Raw genomic sequence first — 22,420 nt, 5'->3', positions numbered from 1 at the left:
ATTTATACCTTTTTCAAAATATATATATATATATATATATATATATATATATTTATAGACAAAATCCCATACCCACGGATAAGCTAATATTTCCACTTGGTAGTTGGTAAAAATTACAAGGGTGGCCAAATTGATTTGACAGTATATAAAATAAGATTATTTGTGAAGATTTTCTCTTGACGTTAAGCAAATGAAATGGGGGTGATGTTTGGAGCGAGGCAGCGAGCTCGTACTTTTGAGAGCCAGTCGTCCATGCAAATTAGCCTTTCATATAGACTATATAGTATAGGTAGCTTCTTCTCTTATTTTTAATTCCTCTCGGTCTCTCTATCGAGTTACACTATTACGTGAAGGCAGCAAGCAACTGTATCTTATTATTCTATAATGCATATTAGCCATGTAGTTTCATTAACTAGGAAATAGCAAGTCAAACAGAAAAATCAAGAAATAGTTCGTAGGTAGTGTGGTGTGCTCCCAAGGTGGCGTAACATCTTTCCCATCTCTCTCTGATCTCTCTATTCGTTCTTTAGAATAAGGCAAAACAAAAGCTGAAGGATGTTCATGTGAGCCCCTCTTTTTTTCTGTCTCAATGTGAGCCTCCTCTTACCCATCCTAAGTTGCAAAGTCACGCTTGCCGTCAAAACCACTATTGGATTCTTGATTCGCCCATCATATATTTGAAACCAACAAAATAACCTTTAATTTCAGTTTTCACGTATGATGATTTCAAAAGCAATTTACTGTTTGGTTCATCTATAGCCAGATTTGAAAGATACAAAAAAAAAAAATCAGTTAGGATGATGATAAGAGCAATTTAGTGTTTGAGTCATTTATTATAGCGGATTTGAAAGAAAAGAAATCAGTTAGACACCATCGAATTTTACATGATCATGCTTCAAGCAAATAAGGTTGGTGTTGGTTTTAAACCAAAAAAAAAAAAAAGATTGGTGTTGATGTGTTGGTTCGTCCCGAAGACAATTTTAGATGATGAAGATCTTTATGTAACATTGATGATTATGCTCTCGCCAGATATGGCTAATGTTCTCTTAATTGCGAAACTGATCAAGAACTATTACACAACTGGGATGTTGTTGATTGAAGATAGCATAATACTTATCCTAGTCCACCATGAAGGAGGTATTTATGAGTCTTCTCGCAAAATTATTCCAAATAAAAGGTGCATATATCTTTTTATAATAGTTTGCACACAAAAAAATATCTTATTATAATTAAAAGAGAAGTACATTTGGGTAAATATCCGAAATTTTCAATATATTTACTAAAATTGCCATTGAATTATTAAGAAATGAGACACTTTATTGAAATGAAGAAGAACAAAAATGACTTAAAAAAAATAAAGATTTAATTTTAGCTGTAGGGACTGCGTGTTTATCCAATTACCCACCGGATAATCCGAAAACCTATCCAACTGCATGGATACAAAATATTTTGTATGTTGGGCCTTGTCGTACATGGAGAAATTCTGCAAAACAGACAAAAATGTAATAATTGTCAGTTTGTTACAAAAAATCATTATCATCTAACTATATTTTAATCCGCGGTACACTGCGGAGATATAATTTTTATTTTATGTTATATCTATTTGTTAAATATTGGATGTTTAGTAAATAGAGGAATAACTAAAATTTCCGGTTGTTGTACGGTTAAATATTTATATTATTTTTTTAACCCGTAATATACTTCATGACCATTTGTTTGTTATATTTAGTTTAGTTTGTTTAGTGTTTGAGATTCTATTTTGATTTTTAATAATTATAACAAAATATAAGGGATCAAAATACATAATCAATAATTTATATGCTATGATTAAGTCACATTTTTCCTAATGATTTAATTATTTTATACAATCTTAGTTAAATCAACTTGATTTTATGTCAAATATTCTAATATTAGTAGTGTTGATAAATAATTAAATGAGAATTTAACCCGTATTAACACAAATTTAATAATATTTTATTAATTCTAACATGTACTCTTTATAACTCATCTACTATATAACTTTTAGACTTTTTTAATTTTACATATTTGTAATAATTAAAAAAATTATTAAGTTTATATATGTTAATTATAATATTTAAATAAATGTCAATCGAAGTTTCTCTAACGTTAAGAATCAAAGCTCACAGGTTTTGGAAAACAAAATGGGAATCAAATTGTTGTTTTCTTTGTTTGCGAATGATTCAGACATAGAATATCTTCAAAACACAAGATAATGTGTGGTTAAATATATGATATTTTCTATTTCCATATTGATTGCTGTTATTTTTTAGTTGGAATGAAATGTAAAATATTTAGGAAACAAAATTTGGAGTAATGTTAGTTTTGGAAACTTTTTTTTTTTTTGAATTGAATGTTAAATTAATTCAAACCAAAAAAGACTGTTTTACAATGACTGTTACCAGTTTTTGAGTTTGCTTAAACAAAACCGAAAAAAGAGAAGACAAGATTTACAGCAGAGATGAGTCAAGTAGGGCGAGTGGCAAACCATAAGGTCAGCCCATCGTCGTAAGAGTAGTTTCCCAGGTTGTCGATATAAGTGAACATGTTGCGTACTATCTTGTCAATGAGCTTGACCAGATGAGAAGAGGGTATGGGAGTTGCTCCATGTCTTCGCTTGTTGCGTTCATGCCAAAGATGATAGACCGTGGTTTGGTAACTATAACGAATAGTGAAGAGACGGATTCTATCCATGTTGGTATTGCGGAGTGTAGCCTGAAGAGTGTTCCAATCAATTGTGAAAAGATTTCCAAGGAGTCTAGTCGCAAGTGGAACCCATACCGCTGCGGCATACAGACAGGAAAAGAAGAGGTGATCACGGGTTTCCACAGAACCACAAAAAACACAATCTGTTCGTTGATTGGTATTCCATCGTTGCATGCGGTCCCCCGTAGGAAGTCGATTCTTAACAGCCAGGCAGGATACATACGCATACTTGGGGGTTGCATGCATGAACCAGACACTTTGAGACCAAGGTTCCGCCGGCTGAGATTCACGAAGCAGAGTAATGGTCTCCTTAGTTATGAACCTCTCACGATAGGAATTGTGTTAACCCTTCCACATGGGGATATCCTCAGCTGCAGTGAGAGTGAGAGCCGCTAGTTCAGTTTCAATGGTGTTGAGAAGGGCAGAACGATGCTGACGCCTACGTTGGCCCTCTTTGGCCGTTGCCACGGTTGCAGTCAAAGGAATGCCGAGTTCAATATGTCGGTTGCTACCATTGATCTCATGGAGACAACCCAAGCTACTCCAAATGTCATACCAAAACGATATTGATGTCCCATTATTAACCTGCACTTTGTAAAGCTGCTTCGCAAGTGATCTATACTTTAAGAGCTTCCTCCACATCCATGATCCCATACTAGTAGTAGATTTGAGTTCCCAAAAGGGTCTGTTTTTGAGTAGAGTGACAGAGATCCACCTGTTCAAGAGAGAATCTCATCCAGACATTATTCGCCATAGGAGTTTAAGATAGCTAACCTTGTTGGCAAGACGGAGAGATTGGAGTCCCAAACCCCCTTCTGCTTTTGGGCGACAGACTTCTTTCCAAGAGACCTTTGCCTTCTTGCCACTCAGCTCAGGACCAGACCAGAGGAAAGCAGAGCATAATTTGTCTATCTCTGTTATACACCAACTAGGGAGACGATATGCAGAGATCCAAAAGTTGAGTGTACTAGAAATTACAGACTTAAAAAGCTGCAGACGACCTGCATAAGAGAGAGGACGTGCACTCCATGATGTCAGACGGGCTCGGACCTTTTCTAACAAAGGAAGACAGTCAACAGATGACATTTGCTTTGTGAGCAGAGGAAAACCGAGGTAGCGAACTGGAAGCTGGCCATGAGCAAAGGGGAACTGGTGGAGAATGTCTAAACGACATGTATCAGAGACGCCAGCCATGTATATAGAGGATTTTTCAATACTGATCCTTAGGCCAGAGATTGCAGCAAACCGATCAAATATTTCTAGGATACCTTCAACGGACCGTTTTTGTCCATCCACAAAGACCATCAGGTCGTCAGCAAAACACAAATGAGTCAATTGGATAGGTTGACATTTGGGATGGTAACCAATGCGCTTCTCAGCCGCGGCTTTATCAAGGAGCTTAGACAACACGTTCATGCAAATTACAAATAGATAAGGAGACAATGAACACCCCTTTCTGAGTCCCCTTGCGCTTTGAAAAAACCCCGCAAGCTCCCCATTTACCTGAACAGAAAATGAGGCAGTGGAAATACACAACCGGATCCAATGAATAAACCTTCCAGGCAACTCCAACGCTTCAAGGATGTTGAACAAGAAATCCCATTGCACTGAATCAAAGGCTTTTGAAATGTCGATTTGCATTGCACAACATGGAGAGATCGTGTCTTTGTGATAGTCTTTAACAACTTCTGAGGCAAGTAAAACATTCTCCAATAGCAACCGATCCTTAACAAACGCAGACTGATTCGTAGAAATGAACTTAGACAGAAGCTCCTTTAGCCGGTTGGCTAGAATTTTCGAGATAACCTTATACAACACATTGCAGCAGGAGATATGCCTATAATCCTTCATGGCACTTGCTGATTCTGATTTCGGGATTAAAGCCAATATTGTGGCGTTGAGTCCCTTCGGCAGAAACCCCTTTACAAAAAAGGATTGGATAGAAACAGTGAAATCATTACCAATTATTGGCCAAGCAGACTTGTAGAACTCAATGGTGTAACCGTCAGGTCCTGGAGCTTTGTTTGATGGCATGGAGAAGATGACCGCTTTAATCTCAGAAGGTGTCACCCCTTTTATGAGCAATTCCTGATCAGTAACAGAGCACTTAAAAGACAATAAGCTCTGCAAACTGTCTACTGACATTCCACAGTAATCTGCCGGAGAATGTGTGAGAAATTCTTGAAAGAACCTCACAGCCTCCTCCTTAATATCCTCTAGCTGCTAGAGAACAACACCATGTTGATTCGTAACTTCTCGGACACTGTTCTGCATTTTCCGTTGCTCTGCAGAGCGATAGAAATAGGCATTGTTCTGATCACCCACATTCAACCAGTGAAACTTTGATTTTTGTTTCATGTAGCCTTCCTCTAGCGTTGATAAAAAATCCCATCGCTGGAAGGCATGTGTTTCGGCTTCCATGCTTTGAGACGTGGGATTGGCTAAAGTGGCGTCCTGTCGACGACATAGTTCCTCATGAGCATCTCGTGTTCGACAAGTAATATCAGCTAGAGCTTCTCTCCCTAGGAGACGCAACACTAGCTTTAAACTCTTGAGTTTCTTGGAAAGACGGAATAGCGCAGAGGTAGAGACAAACAACGGTGCTAAAGTTTGCCAAAACTCATTCACTTGTGTCGGGAACTGAGGCAACGATGTTAGAACATTTGAGAACTTAAAAGGTCGCCGTTTCTTTAATGGTTCAGCACCTAGACAGAATCGACCTCGGGAATGATCTGAGCAACCTCCCGAATCAAACACAATAAGAGTGTGGATATATCTGCGTCCAAGCTTGATTAACTAATCCCCGATCCAGATTTTTACAAATTAAATCACCATCTCTCTTATTACACCATGTGAACTGCGATCCATGGTGTTTGAGGTCGATCAGGGAGCAATACCGAACAGCCTCCTGGAAATCCCGCATACCGTAACGTACCATTGGAGTGTCCTCAAACCGGGAATGCTCCACCCCATCAAGTGTTTTATTAAAATCACCACTAATCAGCCATGGCTTATTACAAAATAATGGAGAATCATGATGAGCTCTCATATCATCCCAGAGCTCCTTCCTACCCTCAGCCGTGTTATATGCGTAAACAAAAGAGCATAAGAATTCCTCTGTCTCACCCGCCAGAAGTACCCAAAAAGAAATCATCTGACTACTTTTAAACACCGGAGTTAGTCGTGTTGTTGGACTCCATAGGATCCATATACGCCCCAGCCGGTGGTGTTCATAATTTGACATAAAAGACCAATGTGGAAAAACTTTATTTACAATTGCTTGGGCATTACTTTCTTTGACTCGCGTCTCCAATAAGCACCCAAACTGCATAGACTGACTCTGTACCCAACTGCGAATGATCGAGTGTTTTGAAACTGTATTAAACCCACGAACATTCCAAAAGAACCCTGACATTAAGGTTTTTTCCTCAAGTTCTTTTTCTTCCAGGCCGGAACCTGGACAGCTTTAGAGGCTTGAGGATCTGTGATAAACTTTTGGGCTGATTTAGAACCACAAGGAAGAGAAGGACGAACACTACTTTCCTCATTCACGGTTCCTTTCACTAGTTGCTCTGTTTTCTCTGTCTGCGTTGTTTTCTCAGTAGTAACAGTGGAGTCAGAGTTTGGTAACTCTCCTTCCTCCATCCTGTCTGAGGGATCCACCATTGTCTCTGTGTCCTCTTTATCTCCCAACTCACCCTCCACATCCAAGACTGCGATTCTCGAAGGAGAGACCGTAATGCTATTAGTGGCCTGAGTCTTCTGCTCCGGACGGTTACCTTTAGAAGCGGAGATTGAGCACCATTCACCCTCCATACCGACTGAACCTTCCATACCTACTGAACTGGTTTCTTGAGCAGTATGAACCAACACGACTCCCTAGCTTGGGGAAGCAGATTGAGGAGTCACTTGGCTGATATCCTTGCTCGAAACTCGAGTTTGAGTGTCTACAAAAGATGTATTAACCACCGGAGTTGAGGTGGCCACTTGAGCTTCGTCAGGTTGTGGATTTGCTGCCTTACAAACCTCCCTTAGGTGACCCCAGTTGGAGCAAATAGAGCACTTTGGTGGTAGCCACGGGTATTGAAATTCCACCACTGCATCCACACCTTTTTCAGACTGAAACCGGAAAGACTTAGGGGGATCTTTGGATAAATCTACCTCAAAAAACACTTTTGCTTCCCCAAATTGTTTGCAGAGGACTGTATCAGGATGTAACCGCTTGGGATCACCCACAGCACTTGCTAGGAACCCTAACCCCTTCCATGCGAACATCTTATGTGGAACCTTCTTCATAACAACCCACAAGGGGATTGTTTTAATATCTGGCTGGGCTTCCTCAATGATTGGCGACCACCGAGAAACAATCATCAGAATTTCTGCTATATTCCACATACCACGACGTAAAACACGGTCCCTTATCTCCCGGTCCCGGGTTCTGAACTTAACAGTGGACTCATTGACTTCAAAAACATCGATCAGCACAGATTTGTCCCCCAGAGGCCAGATTTTGTTAACAATGACATGAATCTTTGCCACATGCGGAGCAGTAGTGGAAAGAAACTTGCCAATCAAAAAATCCTCCCATAGAGGAGCCGCATCTTGAAAGATTTCATCCGGGACTTGAACGGTATGGTTACCGTCGACAACTTTGACATCAAGAGCATGTTTGGAAAGACTTTGAGAATTCTGAACCACCGACGAGTAAGAAACCTTGGAGGGAAGCACCGGAATTGGAACCACCGGCGCGAGAGACATCGGGAACGGCGGCAGAGCCACCAGAACGCTGGAGCGTGAGATGCACGCCAAAACCCTAAATCACCTTTGGAATCGCCTTGCCACGTCACTCTTTTTTTTCGCTCAATACTATACTCGTTTTGGAAACTTTTTAGGGGTTAATGTTGTAAATAAGTTTTAAAATAAACAAAACTAAAAGGACATAACACAAAAATGTTAATATAGATTAACGACAATTGCATAATTATCGCTTAATCAATCTTTCAAAATGTAATCGCAATCTCAAAAAATCCCTTGAAATTAGAACAGAATAATCTAAACTTCTCTTAAATCAATGCTAATTATGCGAATAAACCTTTTGTTAAACGTATCAAAGATTTTGTGCTTGCACAAGAAATCTATCATTTATTGCTTCTAACCTAAACACTAATATATGAATCGCCTATAAATATTAGCATGAAACGTATAGACCCAATCATCACATATTCACCATTTTTCAAATACAAGCTTTGAAACACATACCTTGCAATGACTCATCCTACGAGATGTGAAGCCTTTCAAGACTTCATAGAAAATGCAAGTCATGGTTCTTCATACCTGGGGACATATACAACAATGCCAAGGTAAGTATAAAGATCTTATATTGTTGTATATATATACATTCAACAGTATTCATTTTCATAAACCTAACCTATTGTTATGTCATTTTCAGGGTACAAAGTTCACTCTTCTGTAAAAAAGATCTAATGAACCGGTTCCTGAAATTCAAGAGGAGTCATGCAATTCAATATGAATTTAATATTCCAATGTAACATCTGATTTTATATGAAATGTTGAGATTTAGAGGTTAGAAGCAACTCTGACTTCCTTATCCTTCTATGTGAGAGTTGGCAGATCGATATGAACTTGAAAGACGTGTAGAAAGAGAGAAACAGCCAAAGTAGCAGCATTTCTTGACAGGGAAATGACATCATCTCTTTTAACTTCATCAACCTGCATGTTCGTTTGGGAGGTAAGTCTTACAATATAACCATCTAAAAATGTCTAAACTTTAATATAGAAAAACCATCATACGTATTTTGTAAGCTTTTTATTTTATTTATACCTAAAGCCTAACTCATGTTGTGTCATTACCAGTTATTGCCCAACAAATATACTATGAGCAATCGATCCATGCAAAATTCCAATTCGATGAAGAACCAGTAGTTATCAAGGAATTGGGATCTTAAAGAATCAAGCAGTGAGAAAGCTCATTGCTATTTAGTTGCTAATGGAGACCGAGAATGCAATTTTGAAAAAAAAAAAAAAAAAAAAAACAAAATTGTATTGACTGAGAAAATAGTATATGGATTATATAGCATAATCAATAATATCCAAATCAATTTAAGAAGTAGCAAACTCAATGAGGAAGAGAGTTCTTACACAATTGTTACTAAAATTTGTGGAATAACCAGTCTTGGAGATAGATAAGAGTAGTTCTTTCCATTCAGGTAACCATTTGTGATGAGATGAGACAAAATCGGAGGAAAAAACATAGAATTGGATGAAGAAAGCATGTTTGGTTGATCCAGTGGAGGAAGGTGGCAAGAAACGGTATCGGTGTAGAAACGGAGAAGATTGGTAAGGGACCAATTTTGAAGGTCACGGAGGAGGAACCGAGGAAGAGAGGAGGAGGAGGACAGAGACAAAGGACTTTACAATGACTTTAGGTTATGTCTCTCTTCGGCTGATTTTTGTTTTGCCCCAACTCAAAATACAATCAATCTTATTATAATCATACAAATTATATGACTATAGTATGTAACCGATGTAGAAAAATTGCTTTCCGCTGTAGCTCGATCATATTTAATTGTTTTATGATACCAAATTAAATTACAGTATTCTTGTTAAATATTATGTATTATTATTCAATCTTAGACTTAAAATATTTATAAGTGTTGGAATAATAGTCAAAAACTATATTTAAAGAAATTTTAAACCGTTATAAACTTTTTTTATTTTTCTTAAACATGTCATTTATTTTATTTTAGATCTTATGTTTAATCGGATATGGATCAAAAGATATGCTTCTTTTTAGAGCGGGTCATGTATGCTATGTTTGTTTATTTTATTTTATTTTATTTTATTTTATTTGCAAATAGCATTAAGATTTTACATAAGTATATTAAACATAATATATATTGCACTAGGATGGTTTTCTGGGGTTAAATTTGGAGAAATACCCTAAAATAGCACTAAAACAAGTTTTATGGACAATTATAACACACATTCTATAAATTTCTAAAAATAGCACTATTTAAAACATTAAAACATTTAAAATTAATTTTTAGAATTTTGTTTTTTAAGTTTGGGTTCTAAATTTCACATTTAGGATATAGTTTTGAGGTGTAGGGTTTAGTATTTTGAATTTATAATTTAATTTTAAAAGATTAATTGGTGCTACTTTTGGAATTTTAGAGATGTTGTGCTAAGTTTGGAAAAAAAACTTATTTTTGTGCTATTTTTGAGAATCTTCCTTAAATTTCTTTAATCCATTGTCGGACGAATCTGGCATGGCTAGTTTGAATTATTAAACCAACACTAAAATTATGAACTTATTTTATATACTGTATATTTCTTTTGGAATTAATTCCGTTATAGATTATATCCATATTTACTATACAAACTACGAAATATACAGACCTACAAAGAAAAAACAATACTATTACAATAAAAATAAATTAAAACACAATAAAAATAAGAAAATATATTAAAACACAATATGATGTTTCAAAAAAATTAAAATGAATATCAAAATACAATAAAAAAGATTAATCTACGGTGTACCACGGATTCAAACTTAATATGTACATGACAAGAAAAGACCGTTTCGAGTGATGTGGGAAAGATTTGTATTGATTCTTTTTTGAAAAATTGATTTTGAATTCTTTAGTATTTTGTTATCTATCGTCTTACTTTTTTCTTTTATATTACTTTTTTCGTGATTGAAGCTTTGCAGAAATGAGTCTCACACCGATTGCAACTGCCACCAAAGAATGTTTTACTGGAATCTAACGTAGAATTGTCAACCATTTTCAAAAAATTAAATTTGTCAAGAGTGTTTTTGTTAATTCCGTTCATTTGGTGTAGATGTATAAGTGATAACTCGTGTAATATTAATATGCGAAACTGTGTTATGATATTATATTAAAAAAAAAAATTTAAAAATCTCATATAGAAATTGGTTAAGGGTTAGGTGGAGGAGTGATAGGTAGTGGGTTCGATTCTCAAACTTGCAAATAGGTTTAAAACAATTTTTTTTCAAAAAAAAAGATATTATATTAAAATAATTCTGTTTACATAACAAAAAAGTGTGTTATGATATTTAACATTTTTTTATTGACGATATTTTATTTTGGTATAAGTATTTATCTCAACTGGATTCAAGTAATAAGTACCTTATATATCAAAGAAAGCAATAATTTGACGCAAATGGGTCGTTTTCATGATGATTTTGGAGATTTATTCTTTGTTCTTTAATTTGAATTGGTTTCTTGTGAGTCTGTTCGTAGAACTTACAATATTTAGATTTTCCAAACCAAAAAATATTTTTAATTTTAAAATTACTGAAAACTGTAAAAGACTAGAAGAAGAATAACGAAAACATTTTTTTGAGTTCACTTATCGTTTTCATTACTCGTAACGAGACTAAAAAAGTCGTGAAGCGAGTCTAGAAAAAAAGAGGCGAATCTACAATAAAATAAATTAATTTTTTTTTTTTTTTAAATTATGAACTAACTATTTTTTTGGGTCAACAAATCAAGTTTTGATTTGTTTTAAAAAACAGTATGTGGTTGATAATTTAATTCATCCTTTATACAATTATAAGAAAAATTATCATTTAGTTAATTACTTTTTTTTGTTTGTTTATGCATACTTGTATAGTTAGTTCCAAACAAAAGTATCAATTAAAAGATGAAATAATTTTGATTGATAAAACATAGTCTAACCGTGAAGTGATCTTAGTGTAGTGGCAGGAGGTAAGTCCATTTGTAGAAGGTACTATCATACCAGGAATCGAATCCCGCTTTCTACGAATGTATGAATTTGACTAATGGGCCAATCCGTAGTGGCCCAATGGTTGAAAAAAAAAATAGTCTAACGTCCAAACACAAATTGAGACTATCACCAAATTTTAGTTTTGGGAATGATATTGAGAAGTCTTAAAAAGAATCTCTATATTAACATCCAAATTTAACTCTTTCAAAATTAAGGTAATATACATTTATGTTTAGATTTAGTATTAAAATTATGAAATTTTAGGGATTAAGGATTTCAGATTGAAAGTTTAATTTTAAAGGTTTAGACACTAATAAAATTTAGTGTTTAAATCAAACTCTTTTGTTAATTTTAAAATATTAAATATAATTAGATACTTATATAAATTTTAAACATTAACTAATTTCCCACCACTTTGTGAGGAATATATAAACATTTTGTCAAATAGAAAAGAAAAAGTAGACGTTTGACCAACACAAATAGAGAATGATGTAAAATGAATATACAAAACTGAAAAAAAAATCTGTGGGCATAAAAATTAGAAGACATTTCTATGAAAGAGACGAGACAATATTACAAATTCACTCACAATAGTGGAAATAATAAGCACAAAAAGATATAATTCAATGTTGTACTGGACCACTCCTTCTTCCCCATATCTTGTCACCTTTTAGTCAAATACTACAAAAATACAATAAATCAGCGGGTCATCCAATTTAATACTGAATATCTGGTTAGTCTCCAAGTAAATACAGATAAAATTATATAATACAAACGAATTTACTTTTCGTCTTTTAACTTCACAAATTTAGCAACAATGCGTTTTTAAAAGAGGAGATGACTAAGTTGCTCAAATTTATTAGAGCGGTGATTTGTGCAGCAGGAGTAGCATTTTATACACACCAGATATTGAACGATTTACATATAGTCAGATTCGTTTGAAAAGTAACTAAGGAGAGTAAAAAATAAAAAAATATCTGATCATCAAAAATAAAATGTAAAAATCCTTAGATCAGAATTTTGTTTTAGGTTTTGTTTGAATGTTGTGAACGTTAGCAGCTTAATCCACTCTATCTCTCGCAAATCAAATTTATTTGTATGTCAAAGTGGTCTTTAATTGGTATATAAGGAATTTCTTATAATTTCTTTGGTATGCATCAATATGAACTTCTTTAGTTTATTAACAGTAAGTAAAATGGGACAACAAACCGTCGTGAAGACACGAACCATATCTGTTTATATGTAAAATCGGTTAATAGCTGCTCGACAGTACTTTGACAAACAAAAAAAAGTTGCTCGACAGTAAATTTTTTTTTATTCGCACTATTACAAATTATAATTTGTGAATGAAAAATGAAAATAGTTTAATCGTAAACAGTTTTGTCCGTTCAAACCGCAATAACCTTTAGAACCTTAAATAATTATATTAAAAGAAAATTTTCAATGCTGAACAATTTTTTACATTAATACTACAAAGTAAAGTAAATTAGGTAGATAAGCTTGGTGGGAGGATTTAAAGCGACAACCGAAATAGTAGAATAAGCCACGTTGGTGTAGTAGGGTTTACACACTAGACCATAAAACCTTTTTAGTCCAATCCCAAACCTAAACTGAGTATTATAGAGAGAAGAAACAAAATAAAGATTAGTGTTATAAACCTTTTGGAAGATTTGAAGAGGTGAGAGAAACATACAATCTTTTTATATAAAGTATTCTTTCTCTTTAAAAAAAATTATTGAGTTTAGAAATTTTTATACATTTTAAGAAAATAATAATTATTGAGTTTAAATATATTTTTTTAATTAAAGAGATATTATTTAATTTTAAATCAATAATAATTCAAAATTTTAAATATTTTTAATGATTACTTTTTAAAATTTACAAAACATCTATTTTTATGGGATAAAAAAATATTCAAAACATCAAAATTTATTAAATAAGAAGAGTATAAACCAAAACAAAATAAAGAAAAGGTAGTAAAAGAGGCCACAAACAAGTCAGTATCCCACGTGCATCTGGGAACTCGACCCCTCTCTCTGCCACAACCCTCTCCTTTTTCTCCTTCTTCATTTCTTCCATTTCTCTCTTTCTCTCTCTCAAAAGAAGAGACACAAATAATACTGAAAGCTCAAAGCTTTCCCATCTCTCACACACAGAAACAGAGCGCAACTTAAAAAGAAAAAGAAAAAACAGAGGAAGTAAGTTTTGGTCTGGTCAGAGCAATGGTAGAAGTGAAAGATCAAGACATGGGTGATGGGATGCAATGTATAAACCATCCATTTACTAAAAACCCAGGTGGGATCTGTGCTTTTTGTCTCCAAGAAAAACTTGGGAAGCTCGTAACTTCATCTTTCCCACTCCCTAAACACCTCGCTTCCTCTTCCTCTTCTTCATCTCCTTCCTTCAGATCTGACTCTGTAGGTAGCACAACCACTGCCTCCGCCTCAAATCTTTCAGCTTCTCTCTCTCTTTCCGTTTCTGGAGCTAGAAATGTCGCAAACAACAACAACAAGCTTCCGTTTTTGCTGGCTAAGAAGAAGAAGAAGATGCTTACAACAGCTTCTTCCTCCTCCACTACGGCGAATATTGTCTACAAGAGAAGTCAATCAACGAGGACGACGAAGACATCGTACGGAGATTCAGATTTGAGCCCTCGAAAGAGGAATGGGTTTTGGTCTTTTCTTCATCTCTACTCTTCAAAACACCATAGTAGCAGCAAAAAAGTTGGAAGCTTTAACCAACCCACAAGCCAGAACGAAACTAAAACAGAGTTGACAGAGTCTACGACAGTGGGATCTTCGTCTTCTTCCTCAGCTTCTTCTTCAATGTCAAAGAGAGCATGGAATGGAGTTGGTGGGAGTAGTAGTAACAGAAACGGCATTGATGTGATTGTAGAAGAAGATGGGAGCCCTAACATTGAAGTCACACCAAGTGAGAGGAAAGTGTCAAGATCTAGATCTGTTGGTTGTGGAAGCAGAAGCTTCTCTGGTGATTTCTTCGAGAGGATTACAAATGGGTTTGGAGATTGTACTTTGAGAAGAGTTGAGTCACAGAGAGAAGGTAATAATAACAAAGCCAAGGTTAGTAACAGTAGTAGTAGTAGTAACCCTAGTAATGGTGTGAGGGAGATGGTGAGATGTGGTGGGATCTTTGGTGGGTTTATGATAATGACATCATCATCTTCTTCTTCATCTTCATCATCATGGGTATCATCATCATCTGCTGAACATCATCACCAACATCAACACCATCATAATCATAACATGGGTCATGGTGGAGGAAGGAACAGAAGCTGGGGTTGGGCATTTGCAAGTCCAATGAGAGCTTTCACTTCTTCTTCCTCCGGTAAAAGAGGTCGTACAATTTCAGATTCTACAACAAGCAAGAACGCAACTCCAAACTTGGGTGCAATCCCTTCTTTGTTAGCCGTGAGTAGCTGAATAATACAACGTTAAATTTTTGTGTTCCAATAAGTGCTTTTTTATTAATCTTTAAAACAAGAAGAATACAGTAATAATTAGTTATCTTTTTAATCAATGTGTTTATCTTTTTAGGTGTTCTTGAAACAATTGTTGATGAGTTTTTGAGAATCCTAATAGTATTGTAATGTTACACTACTCTCCCTTCTATGTTCATCATCATATTTTGTCCAACAAGGAACTTAGGATACTTTTTTGTTTATTTGTCTGTTTCTCTTTGATTATTTTAGTCTTTAGATATTGTTTCCCTAATCTCTCTCTTTTGGATATATCTGTCTTGCTTTATGTTGTTTGCAAGAACTACATCTTTTACAATGGTAATTTGGTAAATAACTTGGTTTTGGTTTAGACCCAATATCATGTAATTTTTTCTCTGATAAACTATATTCTATATGGTATAGCTTTATTTGTTAAATTACACCTGAAAAAAAAAATCATGTTGTATTCATGTTTTTGCCAAAGATTTGGCTTTTTGTCAATTTTGTATATTTTTTATAAAATTCTATTTTCTTTCTCTAATCTCTCTTAGAAACAAATTATGTGTCTTGCTTGCTTTATGTTGTGAATTGTGATTATGATGTGTGTTTTAGAAGTATTAATTAAATTAGTAAACAAAAACCAACTGGAAAAGCCAGTCAAAGAGGGAAATCTCTGATGGAGTTTGACTAGCTTTTAAGTGTGTGTTTTGTGAGATAGATGAGTGAATCAAAAGGCACATGCCTTTGCACATGCATTATGATTCCATGGTCCCCCAAAAAAACTTCAATTTCTTTTTTTTGTATCTCTTGTGACCCACAAAATTAAGGCATTAATAAACGGTTGCACTGCTCGACATACATCACTGGTCACCTAATCTTCAAAACCCCAACACAGTGCAAATTTGGTTTCACATCGATATTGTTAAGTAGATTAAGGACAAAAACATATACAGAAGTTTTTGTTATTATGTAACGTGTAGAAGAGGACATGAAGGGGTCCATGAGATGAAACTACATATGAAGGATTCTGCAAAGCCAAAGAGACAGGGCAAAAAGCTCTCCTTCTCATTTCCTCTTTTCTTATTTTTATTTTGATTCATTTGTATTCTTCCATGTGGAATCATCGTTGTACCAAAGACCTAAAACCACATAGATGAATTAACAGCTGATCACGTGTTGTTAGATACATATTAATAGGATTGCTTAAGATAGATTAAGATCTCAATAAAAAATACTACTAGGCATGTTCTTAACTTGCTCCAACTTCATAGAGCCTAGATATCGTCACAAATACTAGCATCGAAAATTTATAGCTAGACTAGAGAATCATTAAAACATGGAAACGCAAACGGAGGAGAAAAAAAACAAAACAAAAAGGGGCCTAGCTCTGTAAAAACCAATAATGAATTATTAATTTTCATTGCTTCTAAATTGTAATGAACTGTTGTTGTTTGGTATGAATTAAAATTTGAGAATCTAACCTAAAGTTAGATCATAACCTAAGAATTTTTGTTTACAATAGTCAATAGTTGCATCCCTCTGATTTTTAGTGTACTCAAATTCGTTTTTAAAGTGCAAAATAATTTCTTTTGATTGGACCACTTGAATTTTTGGGTTTCGGTTTATGTGATAAATTTGTTATAAAATTTGCGAAAAATTTTAGACGGATGGCTCGTAAGATGATTAGTCGGTATTGGCTTTTAGCTACAGTGTCGAAAGTTTGGTTACTGTTGCTGATCTAACAAAAAAAAATCCGAGGATCTATAATTTCAATAGAAATTTTAGTCTTTCATTTTTGTGCAAACTTCTGCATTTTTACAAATGCATTTAAAAAATAAATTAAATTTATTATTTATTGACAAATATCTTAAAATACCACAAACACTAAAAAGATTTTTAAGGTTTAAGATTTAGTTATGAAGTCTTAAAATGTAGTTTTAGGTCTTTGGTATTTTCGAAAATTGTATTTTTAAAATAAAGCTTAATTTAGTTGTATTTTGTAAACTATCCTTATTTATTAGTATCTATCTCTTAGTATTATATAGTTTTTTCCCCGCTTTTTTTTTCCAAAAATAGTATGTATAATATAAATGCAGGTCATTTGAGCTACTATTATTATCAAATATATATATATATATATATATATAAATGCTGGTCGTGTGAGTTTGGTTTATACTTCTACAAAATTACAAATGACAAATGACAAAATTACAAAAATGAAACAATCGAAGTCGTAATCTGAGTCTGAGTAATATACACGGCCCACACTATTGGACACTCTCTAGTCTCTAGAGTGATTAATAGAACACAACCATTTTCTTATTACATTATTCCGGAAATTGCGCTCATCATAAACTTTTACAAATAATTCAAGTCCATAGAATTCGATGATAACGCTACCCCCGGAAAAATTTAATGGTTATTTTGCCGACCCATCTGATTAAATCATGGTGTGACAAGAACATGTTGGGTCTATAAATACTATTCATGATGATGGGTCAAACTCAAACCCATCCATTTATTACCTCTATGACTTCATGCATGCTCATGTTGTTGCGGTGTAAGTTTCGTCGATCGTTTTCATAGTTATTGCCGAAGCGAAACAGAATCTAAAGTGTCTGTAATTGCCATAACCTACTTGCCATTAATGTGGCCAATTATAATCTGAAAAAAACAAAGATGTTCTCCTACTTCTATTAGAATGGCATGCACTTTATATTTTTATATTTTTTTTTAATAATGAATAAATCAGGTTTTGCTTTTAATAAATAAGTCTGAACTTGGGGCTTTTGACAAAAAAAAAAAAAGCAAAATATTGATCACACAATTACAATTTACAATAATTTTACAGTGGCTGGTTAAACGTAAACCCTTTAGACCGCACGACCCAAGTTGGCTCTCTTAACTAATCAGACAAAGCAAGAAGACGTGTTGTGTGACTAATTCTAATTGTTACAAAAGCACACAAAGGATGCTGAAAAACAAATAGCATTACCTAACGCAGTGAAATCCTCTGCAACAACTTCCACATGATAATTTCATTCTCTTTTATATCTTCATGTAAGCAAACCATAGTGGGCGTATCAATCATCCATGAAAAACTTGAGATTAAAAGAAATATAGTGAAATGAACCAAACGACGATACACATTGTTTCACCAATCTCCTTGACCATGTCAGAGCTGAAGACGCTTCTATGCTCAGGTGGTTCCGTCTTTGAGATCTTTGCCGGTTTGCTAGTATTGCATCTCATCTACCAAAGAATTAGAACAAGAGTCAAAGTCTACTTACTTGATTTCACTTGCTATCGAGCACCTGACTCAAACCGCGTCCCAATGTCAACTCTTATCGAAACCATCTATCTCGATGACAAGCTTGATCAAGAGAGTATTGACTTCCAAGCCCGGATTCTTGAGAGGTCCTGGTTAAGCAACCAAACCAGTATTCCTCCTTCCTTGATGGAAATACCCCTCAAGAAATCTCTCTCTTCAGTCCAAATCGAAACCATGACTACTATCTTCACCTCTGTTGAAGATCTCCTCAAGAAAAACAAACTAAGCCCAAGAAGCATAGACATACTGATAACAAACTGCAGTTTGCATTCGCCTACACCGTCTCTAAGTGCAATGGTGATCAACAAATTCCATATGAGAAGCAATATCAAGAGCTTTAACCTGTCCGGGATGGGCTGTGCGGCTGGGATTCTATCAGTCGGTTTGGCTAATGACTTGCTAAAAGTTCACCGAGGCTCTTTGGCTCTTATTATTAGCACCGAAGCGCTGAATACACATTGGTACATTGGCAAAGACAGATCTATGCTTCTTACCAACTGTCTCTTTCGAATGGGAGCAGCTGCAATATTGATGTCTAGCGATAATCATGACAGAGGAAATGCAAAGTATGAGCTCTTGCATGTTGTTAGGACAAATAAAGCAAAAGATGATCGAGCTTACCGATGTATCTATCAAGACATCGACTCTGAGGAAAAGCAAGGGGTATCGATAACCAAAGATGTAATCAGTGTTGCTGGAGAAATGCTGAAGATGAACCTAACTTCACTCGGACCTTTGGTATTACCTTACCTAGAGCAATTCCAATATGTGATACAACACATTCTTAATAAGAAACTAAAGATCTATAAGTCGAGTTCTTCTTATACACCAAACTTCAAGACAGCGTTTGAGCATTTCTGCATTCATACAGGAGGAAGAGCTGTTATTCAAGCAATGGAGATGAATCTGAACTTAACCAAAGAAGACATCGAGCCATCAAAGATGACTCTACATAGGTTTGGGAATACTTCTTCGTCGTCTATTTGGTACGCTCTCTCTTACTTGGAAGCAAAACGGAGAATGAAAGAAGGCGATAGAGTCTTGCAGATTGCATTCGGAAGTGGGTTCAAGTGTAACAGTGCAGTGTGGAGATGCATCCGAGACGTGGAGCCCAATACCGAAAACAAATGGCTCGGCTTTATCGACTCTTATCCTGTTGATGTACCTGACTCTACAAATATCAGACCAGGCTAGCACAAGCAAGTAATTACAACTCAGGAGGGCTCTGAGTTGTTAGTTAAATTCTTCCTCGAAGAACACAAAGACCTCTTCTCACAGGTTTTGTTATGTTGTTTGGTCTCATTCTCACACTCAAATACATTGAAAATTGATATGTCATTTTTCACATGATCCCATGTTTATAATCTAGTTGTAACAATAGCAATTGAATTTTTGATATAATATATGACCAAGAACCGAGAATCCTAAACCAAAAAGTTCTAACAGTGAAGCAAAAAAGAGCTAGCATGACCACCAATTTCCGCCAAATCATCAATAGAGCTTGATTTGATTGAAACAAATCAAAGCCTTATTTTCATAGTAACTAGTAATAGAATTGTTATCTGCTGTATCTTCTATAGAGAATTATTGGACAGCCTTTTTTTTGTTATGAATCATAATGTGAGTATGCAACAGGTACCTCTGTTATGAGCATTTCTTCTTTGTTGTTCTCAATATTCTCCAAGGAATTATCATCTTCAACTCTATATACGACAAAAAAAGAAATATTATTGTTATCCTCCCTACACATTACAGTTTATACGTTCAGCCCAAGAACCTCTGGAACATCAAGATCAGGCTGTCTTCAGGGAATGTTGGACAGTCCTCGGCGGGTATCATATCGGTATTTGCCTGTTTTGCGTCAACCAAACAAAGGATTAAACATCAATGATTGTTCTTTGACCATAAGAAAACCTAACACTAGCATTTGCCATAAACTATGTATGGGTTCTACGATCTATTCAATTCGCCTTCTAACTATGGAGGAGCTTAGTAAACATGATTCGTGGGGATCACAAGTATAGAGTACATGAAAAAATCCAAAAAATATCTATGTGAAGGAAAAGCAAAAGCTGTTACCTATGAACAAATCCGCGATCTTGAAGTTCAATGCAGTGAGGGGTTGGTATCTTCTTGTTCCACCGGCGATTTTGGAGCTCCATGCGACAAGACTGGAAAAGAAAGTGTTTGTACTCTTTGATCACGTTGCCCTCAAGGTTAGCCCGAGCAGAGCTACCGAGCGGAAACTTCTCATCAAAGGCTGATGATGATCTAACAAAAAAGCTAATCTCCATATTCTGTGTTGTCTTTGGTATCTGATAAGAAGTGCTCTTGTGCAGAGAATACTCGGGTTCAGAAAAGGGTAGATACGCCAGCAACAAAAGTAGAAAGAATGGTAGAATCTGAATAATCGTCAAACAGCTTGGTCCAGCCAAACTAGGCTCCTCCTGTCGGGGTTGGTTACGCGCTTGTCTAGTCCTATAAGCATGGGAAGCACGGAACATGTTTCGTTGTTGTTGTTGACCAAAAAACGACCTGAATATCTCATCGGGATCAAACTCATCATCAAAGAAACCATTCCGCGTGTTATATCTCCTCCTGGGCCTACGATTCCGCCTCTGAACATGATCAAACTCATCAACAAACCCAACCTGATCATACTGGCTCCTCGAGTTACCATCACTCAAACACGTAAACGCTTTGGAAACTTTCTTAAACGCCTCCTCTGAACCAGGTGCCTTGTTCTTATCCGGATGAACTTTCAAAGACAACTTCCTGTAAGCTTTCCTAATCTCTTCAACCGAACAGTTCTTCTCTAAACCCAAAATCGCGTAGTAGTCGCTGTTCCTATTTACATTCCTAACCAACTCAACATTTTCCTCAGTATACTTCTTTTTCTCATCACCCTTCCCAGTCTCAAGCTTATCATCACCATCAACAGTTTTGAGCTTTTCATCAAGAGATGGATTCTTTGAAACTGAGCCCAGATTGTCACAAGCAGCAACAAGTTGATCAACAGAGAGACTTGGATTAAGACGCTTAGCCATCTTGAGAAATTTCAACGCTCGTTCTTTATCACCAGAAACAATGGCGTCTTCGGCGATTCTCAAACACCTAGAAGCATCATCCTTATTCCCATCCATAACTATTCAAATACAAACCCCTAAATTCAAACCTCTACACTTCGATTTTCACACACCCTACACGAATTCAACAATAACAGAGGCTAAATCAGAATTCAGAACCCTAAACAGCTCGAATCGAGAATCAATTTCTGAAATTTCGTAAATCTAGGACACTTCCGCGTACTGAAATAAAAGCGTAATAAGATTTAGAAGAACTGGGAAACGTACCCAATTCAGACGACGAGAGTCGTCGCCATGGAGGAGAGAGAAGGAGAAGCTGATCAGAAACAGGGTTGAGAGTTTTTTTGTCGTCGTCGTTAAGAAGTGATGATGAGCCAGGGAGAGAGCTGAAGCCCGAATCTGTGAGTCTTGTCGTCGTTATAACTCTTCCTAATTTTGAGTTGATATAAGCCATTTTAAAGCTTAAAAACCTTAGGTGTTTAGGTGGTTTACCAAAAAAAAAAAAAGGTTTAACCTTAACGTTAAGTACTCACTATTAACAGATGGTTAAGAAATCGTGTCAAGATTAGGAATGGGAATGTGTTTGGTTCACAATGATCACAATTCACAAGTATGTATAAAACAGAGAGATTTGAACTTGTGGTTTTCTCAACTAAAAGTAGCTGAAATGGTACGCAAATATGGTGTGTAGCGCCTAAATTGTTGTAGTAACCAACTGGTTTCGCCAAAAGTATGATGGTCCCAAGTTCAGTGAAGAGTAAATAGACGCCATGTTTTAAGATACTCTACCCTGCCTTCAGTAGAGGATGAACCGTGTAGTGCCCACACTACTCTTTTTAAAGATGAAGAGAGGCTAGAGAGCACATGACCACATGTTACGGCGGCCTTCATTGGTCTCCAATCCATTGGTATATATATATGCCATGAAAAGCATGGCCGGCGTTGATGCGGTGCAAGAGGTGCTTTTGCATTGGGTTTCATTTGAAAAAAAAAAAAATTATAAAGCTTTGAGCCCTCAAGATTTAATATTTTTTTGAGAAAAATGAT

General features: G+C 35.5%; 4 protein-coding genes and 1 long non-coding RNA gene across 11 annotated transcripts; 2 read left to right on the top strand and 3 right to left on the bottom strand.

Annotated features, from left to right (window-relative positions):
- Positions 1-1,200: 1,200 nt before the first annotated feature.
- On the bottom strand, positions 1,201-9,228 carry LOC147922823 (uncharacterized). The gene is made up of 5 exons (XR_015589194.1): positions 8,884-9,228; positions 8,326-8,454; positions 8,153-8,219; positions 7,984-8,058; positions 1,201-1,483 (listed from the first exon to the last, which is right to left on the bottom strand). It is a non-coding gene; the product is annotated as an uncharacterized LOC147922823 (long non-coding RNA).
- On the bottom strand, positions 6,469-7,605 carry LOC147922824 (uncharacterized). Its single transcript, XM_087499779.1, has one exon. The coding sequence runs from the start codon at positions 7,480-7,482 to the stop codon at positions 6,604-6,606; it is 879 nt and encodes a 292-aa protein (XP_087355905.1). The 5' UTR covers positions 7,483-7,605; the 3' UTR covers positions 6,469-6,603.
- Positions 9,229-13,469: 4,241 nt separating the features above from the next.
- Positions 13,470-15,152, top strand: LOC104760892 (uncharacterized). The gene has a single exon (XM_010483890.3). It carries the CDS (start codon positions 13,722-13,724, stop codon positions 14,937-14,939), a length of 1,218 nt encoding a protein of 405 aa, XP_010482192.1. The 5' UTR covers positions 13,470-13,721; the 3' UTR covers positions 14,940-15,152.
- A 2,591-nt stretch (positions 15,153-17,743) lies between these two features.
- On the bottom strand, positions 17,744-22,181 carry LOC104760890 (chaperone protein dnaJ 49). Of its 7 annotated transcripts, none has more exons than XR_015589404.1 (5): positions 21,641-22,181; positions 20,367-21,487; positions 19,927-20,138; positions 18,909-19,452; positions 17,744-18,822 (listed from the first exon to the last, which is right to left on the bottom strand). XR_015589404.1 is itself a non-coding variant. In XM_087500146.1 (3 exons), the coding sequence occupies exons 2-3, from the start codon at positions 21,428-21,430 to the stop codon at positions 20,123-20,125; spliced, it is 1,080 nt and encodes a 359-aa protein (XP_087356272.1). In that variant the 5' UTR covers positions 21,431-21,487; positions 21,641-22,181; the 3' UTR covers positions 17,744-20,122. The 7 variants fall into 7 exon arrangements, 2 of the variants coding, with proteins under 2 accessions (XP_087356272.1, XP_010482190.2); XR_015589405.1 differs by having other exon boundaries at positions 17,744-18,807; XR_015589401.1 differs by having other exon boundaries at positions 18,909-20,138.
- On the top strand, positions 18,084-19,699 carry LOC104760891 (putative 3-ketoacyl-CoA synthase 21). Its single transcript, XM_010483889.3, has one exon. The coding sequence runs from the start codon at positions 18,084-18,086 to the stop codon at positions 19,479-19,481; it is 1,398 nt and encodes a 465-aa protein (XP_010482191.3). The 3' UTR covers positions 19,482-19,699.
- Positions 22,182-22,420: the final 239 nt, after the last annotated feature.

This window comes from Camelina sativa, chromosome 18 (assembly GCF_030686135.1).
Source record: "Camelina sativa cultivar CO46 ecotype springtype chromosome 18, ASM3068613v1".
NCBI classification, from domain to species: domain Eukaryota; kingdom Viridiplantae; phylum Streptophyta; class Magnoliopsida; order Brassicales; family Brassicaceae; genus Camelina; species Camelina sativa.
This window is presented reverse-complemented; position numbering and strand designations above follow the sequence as displayed.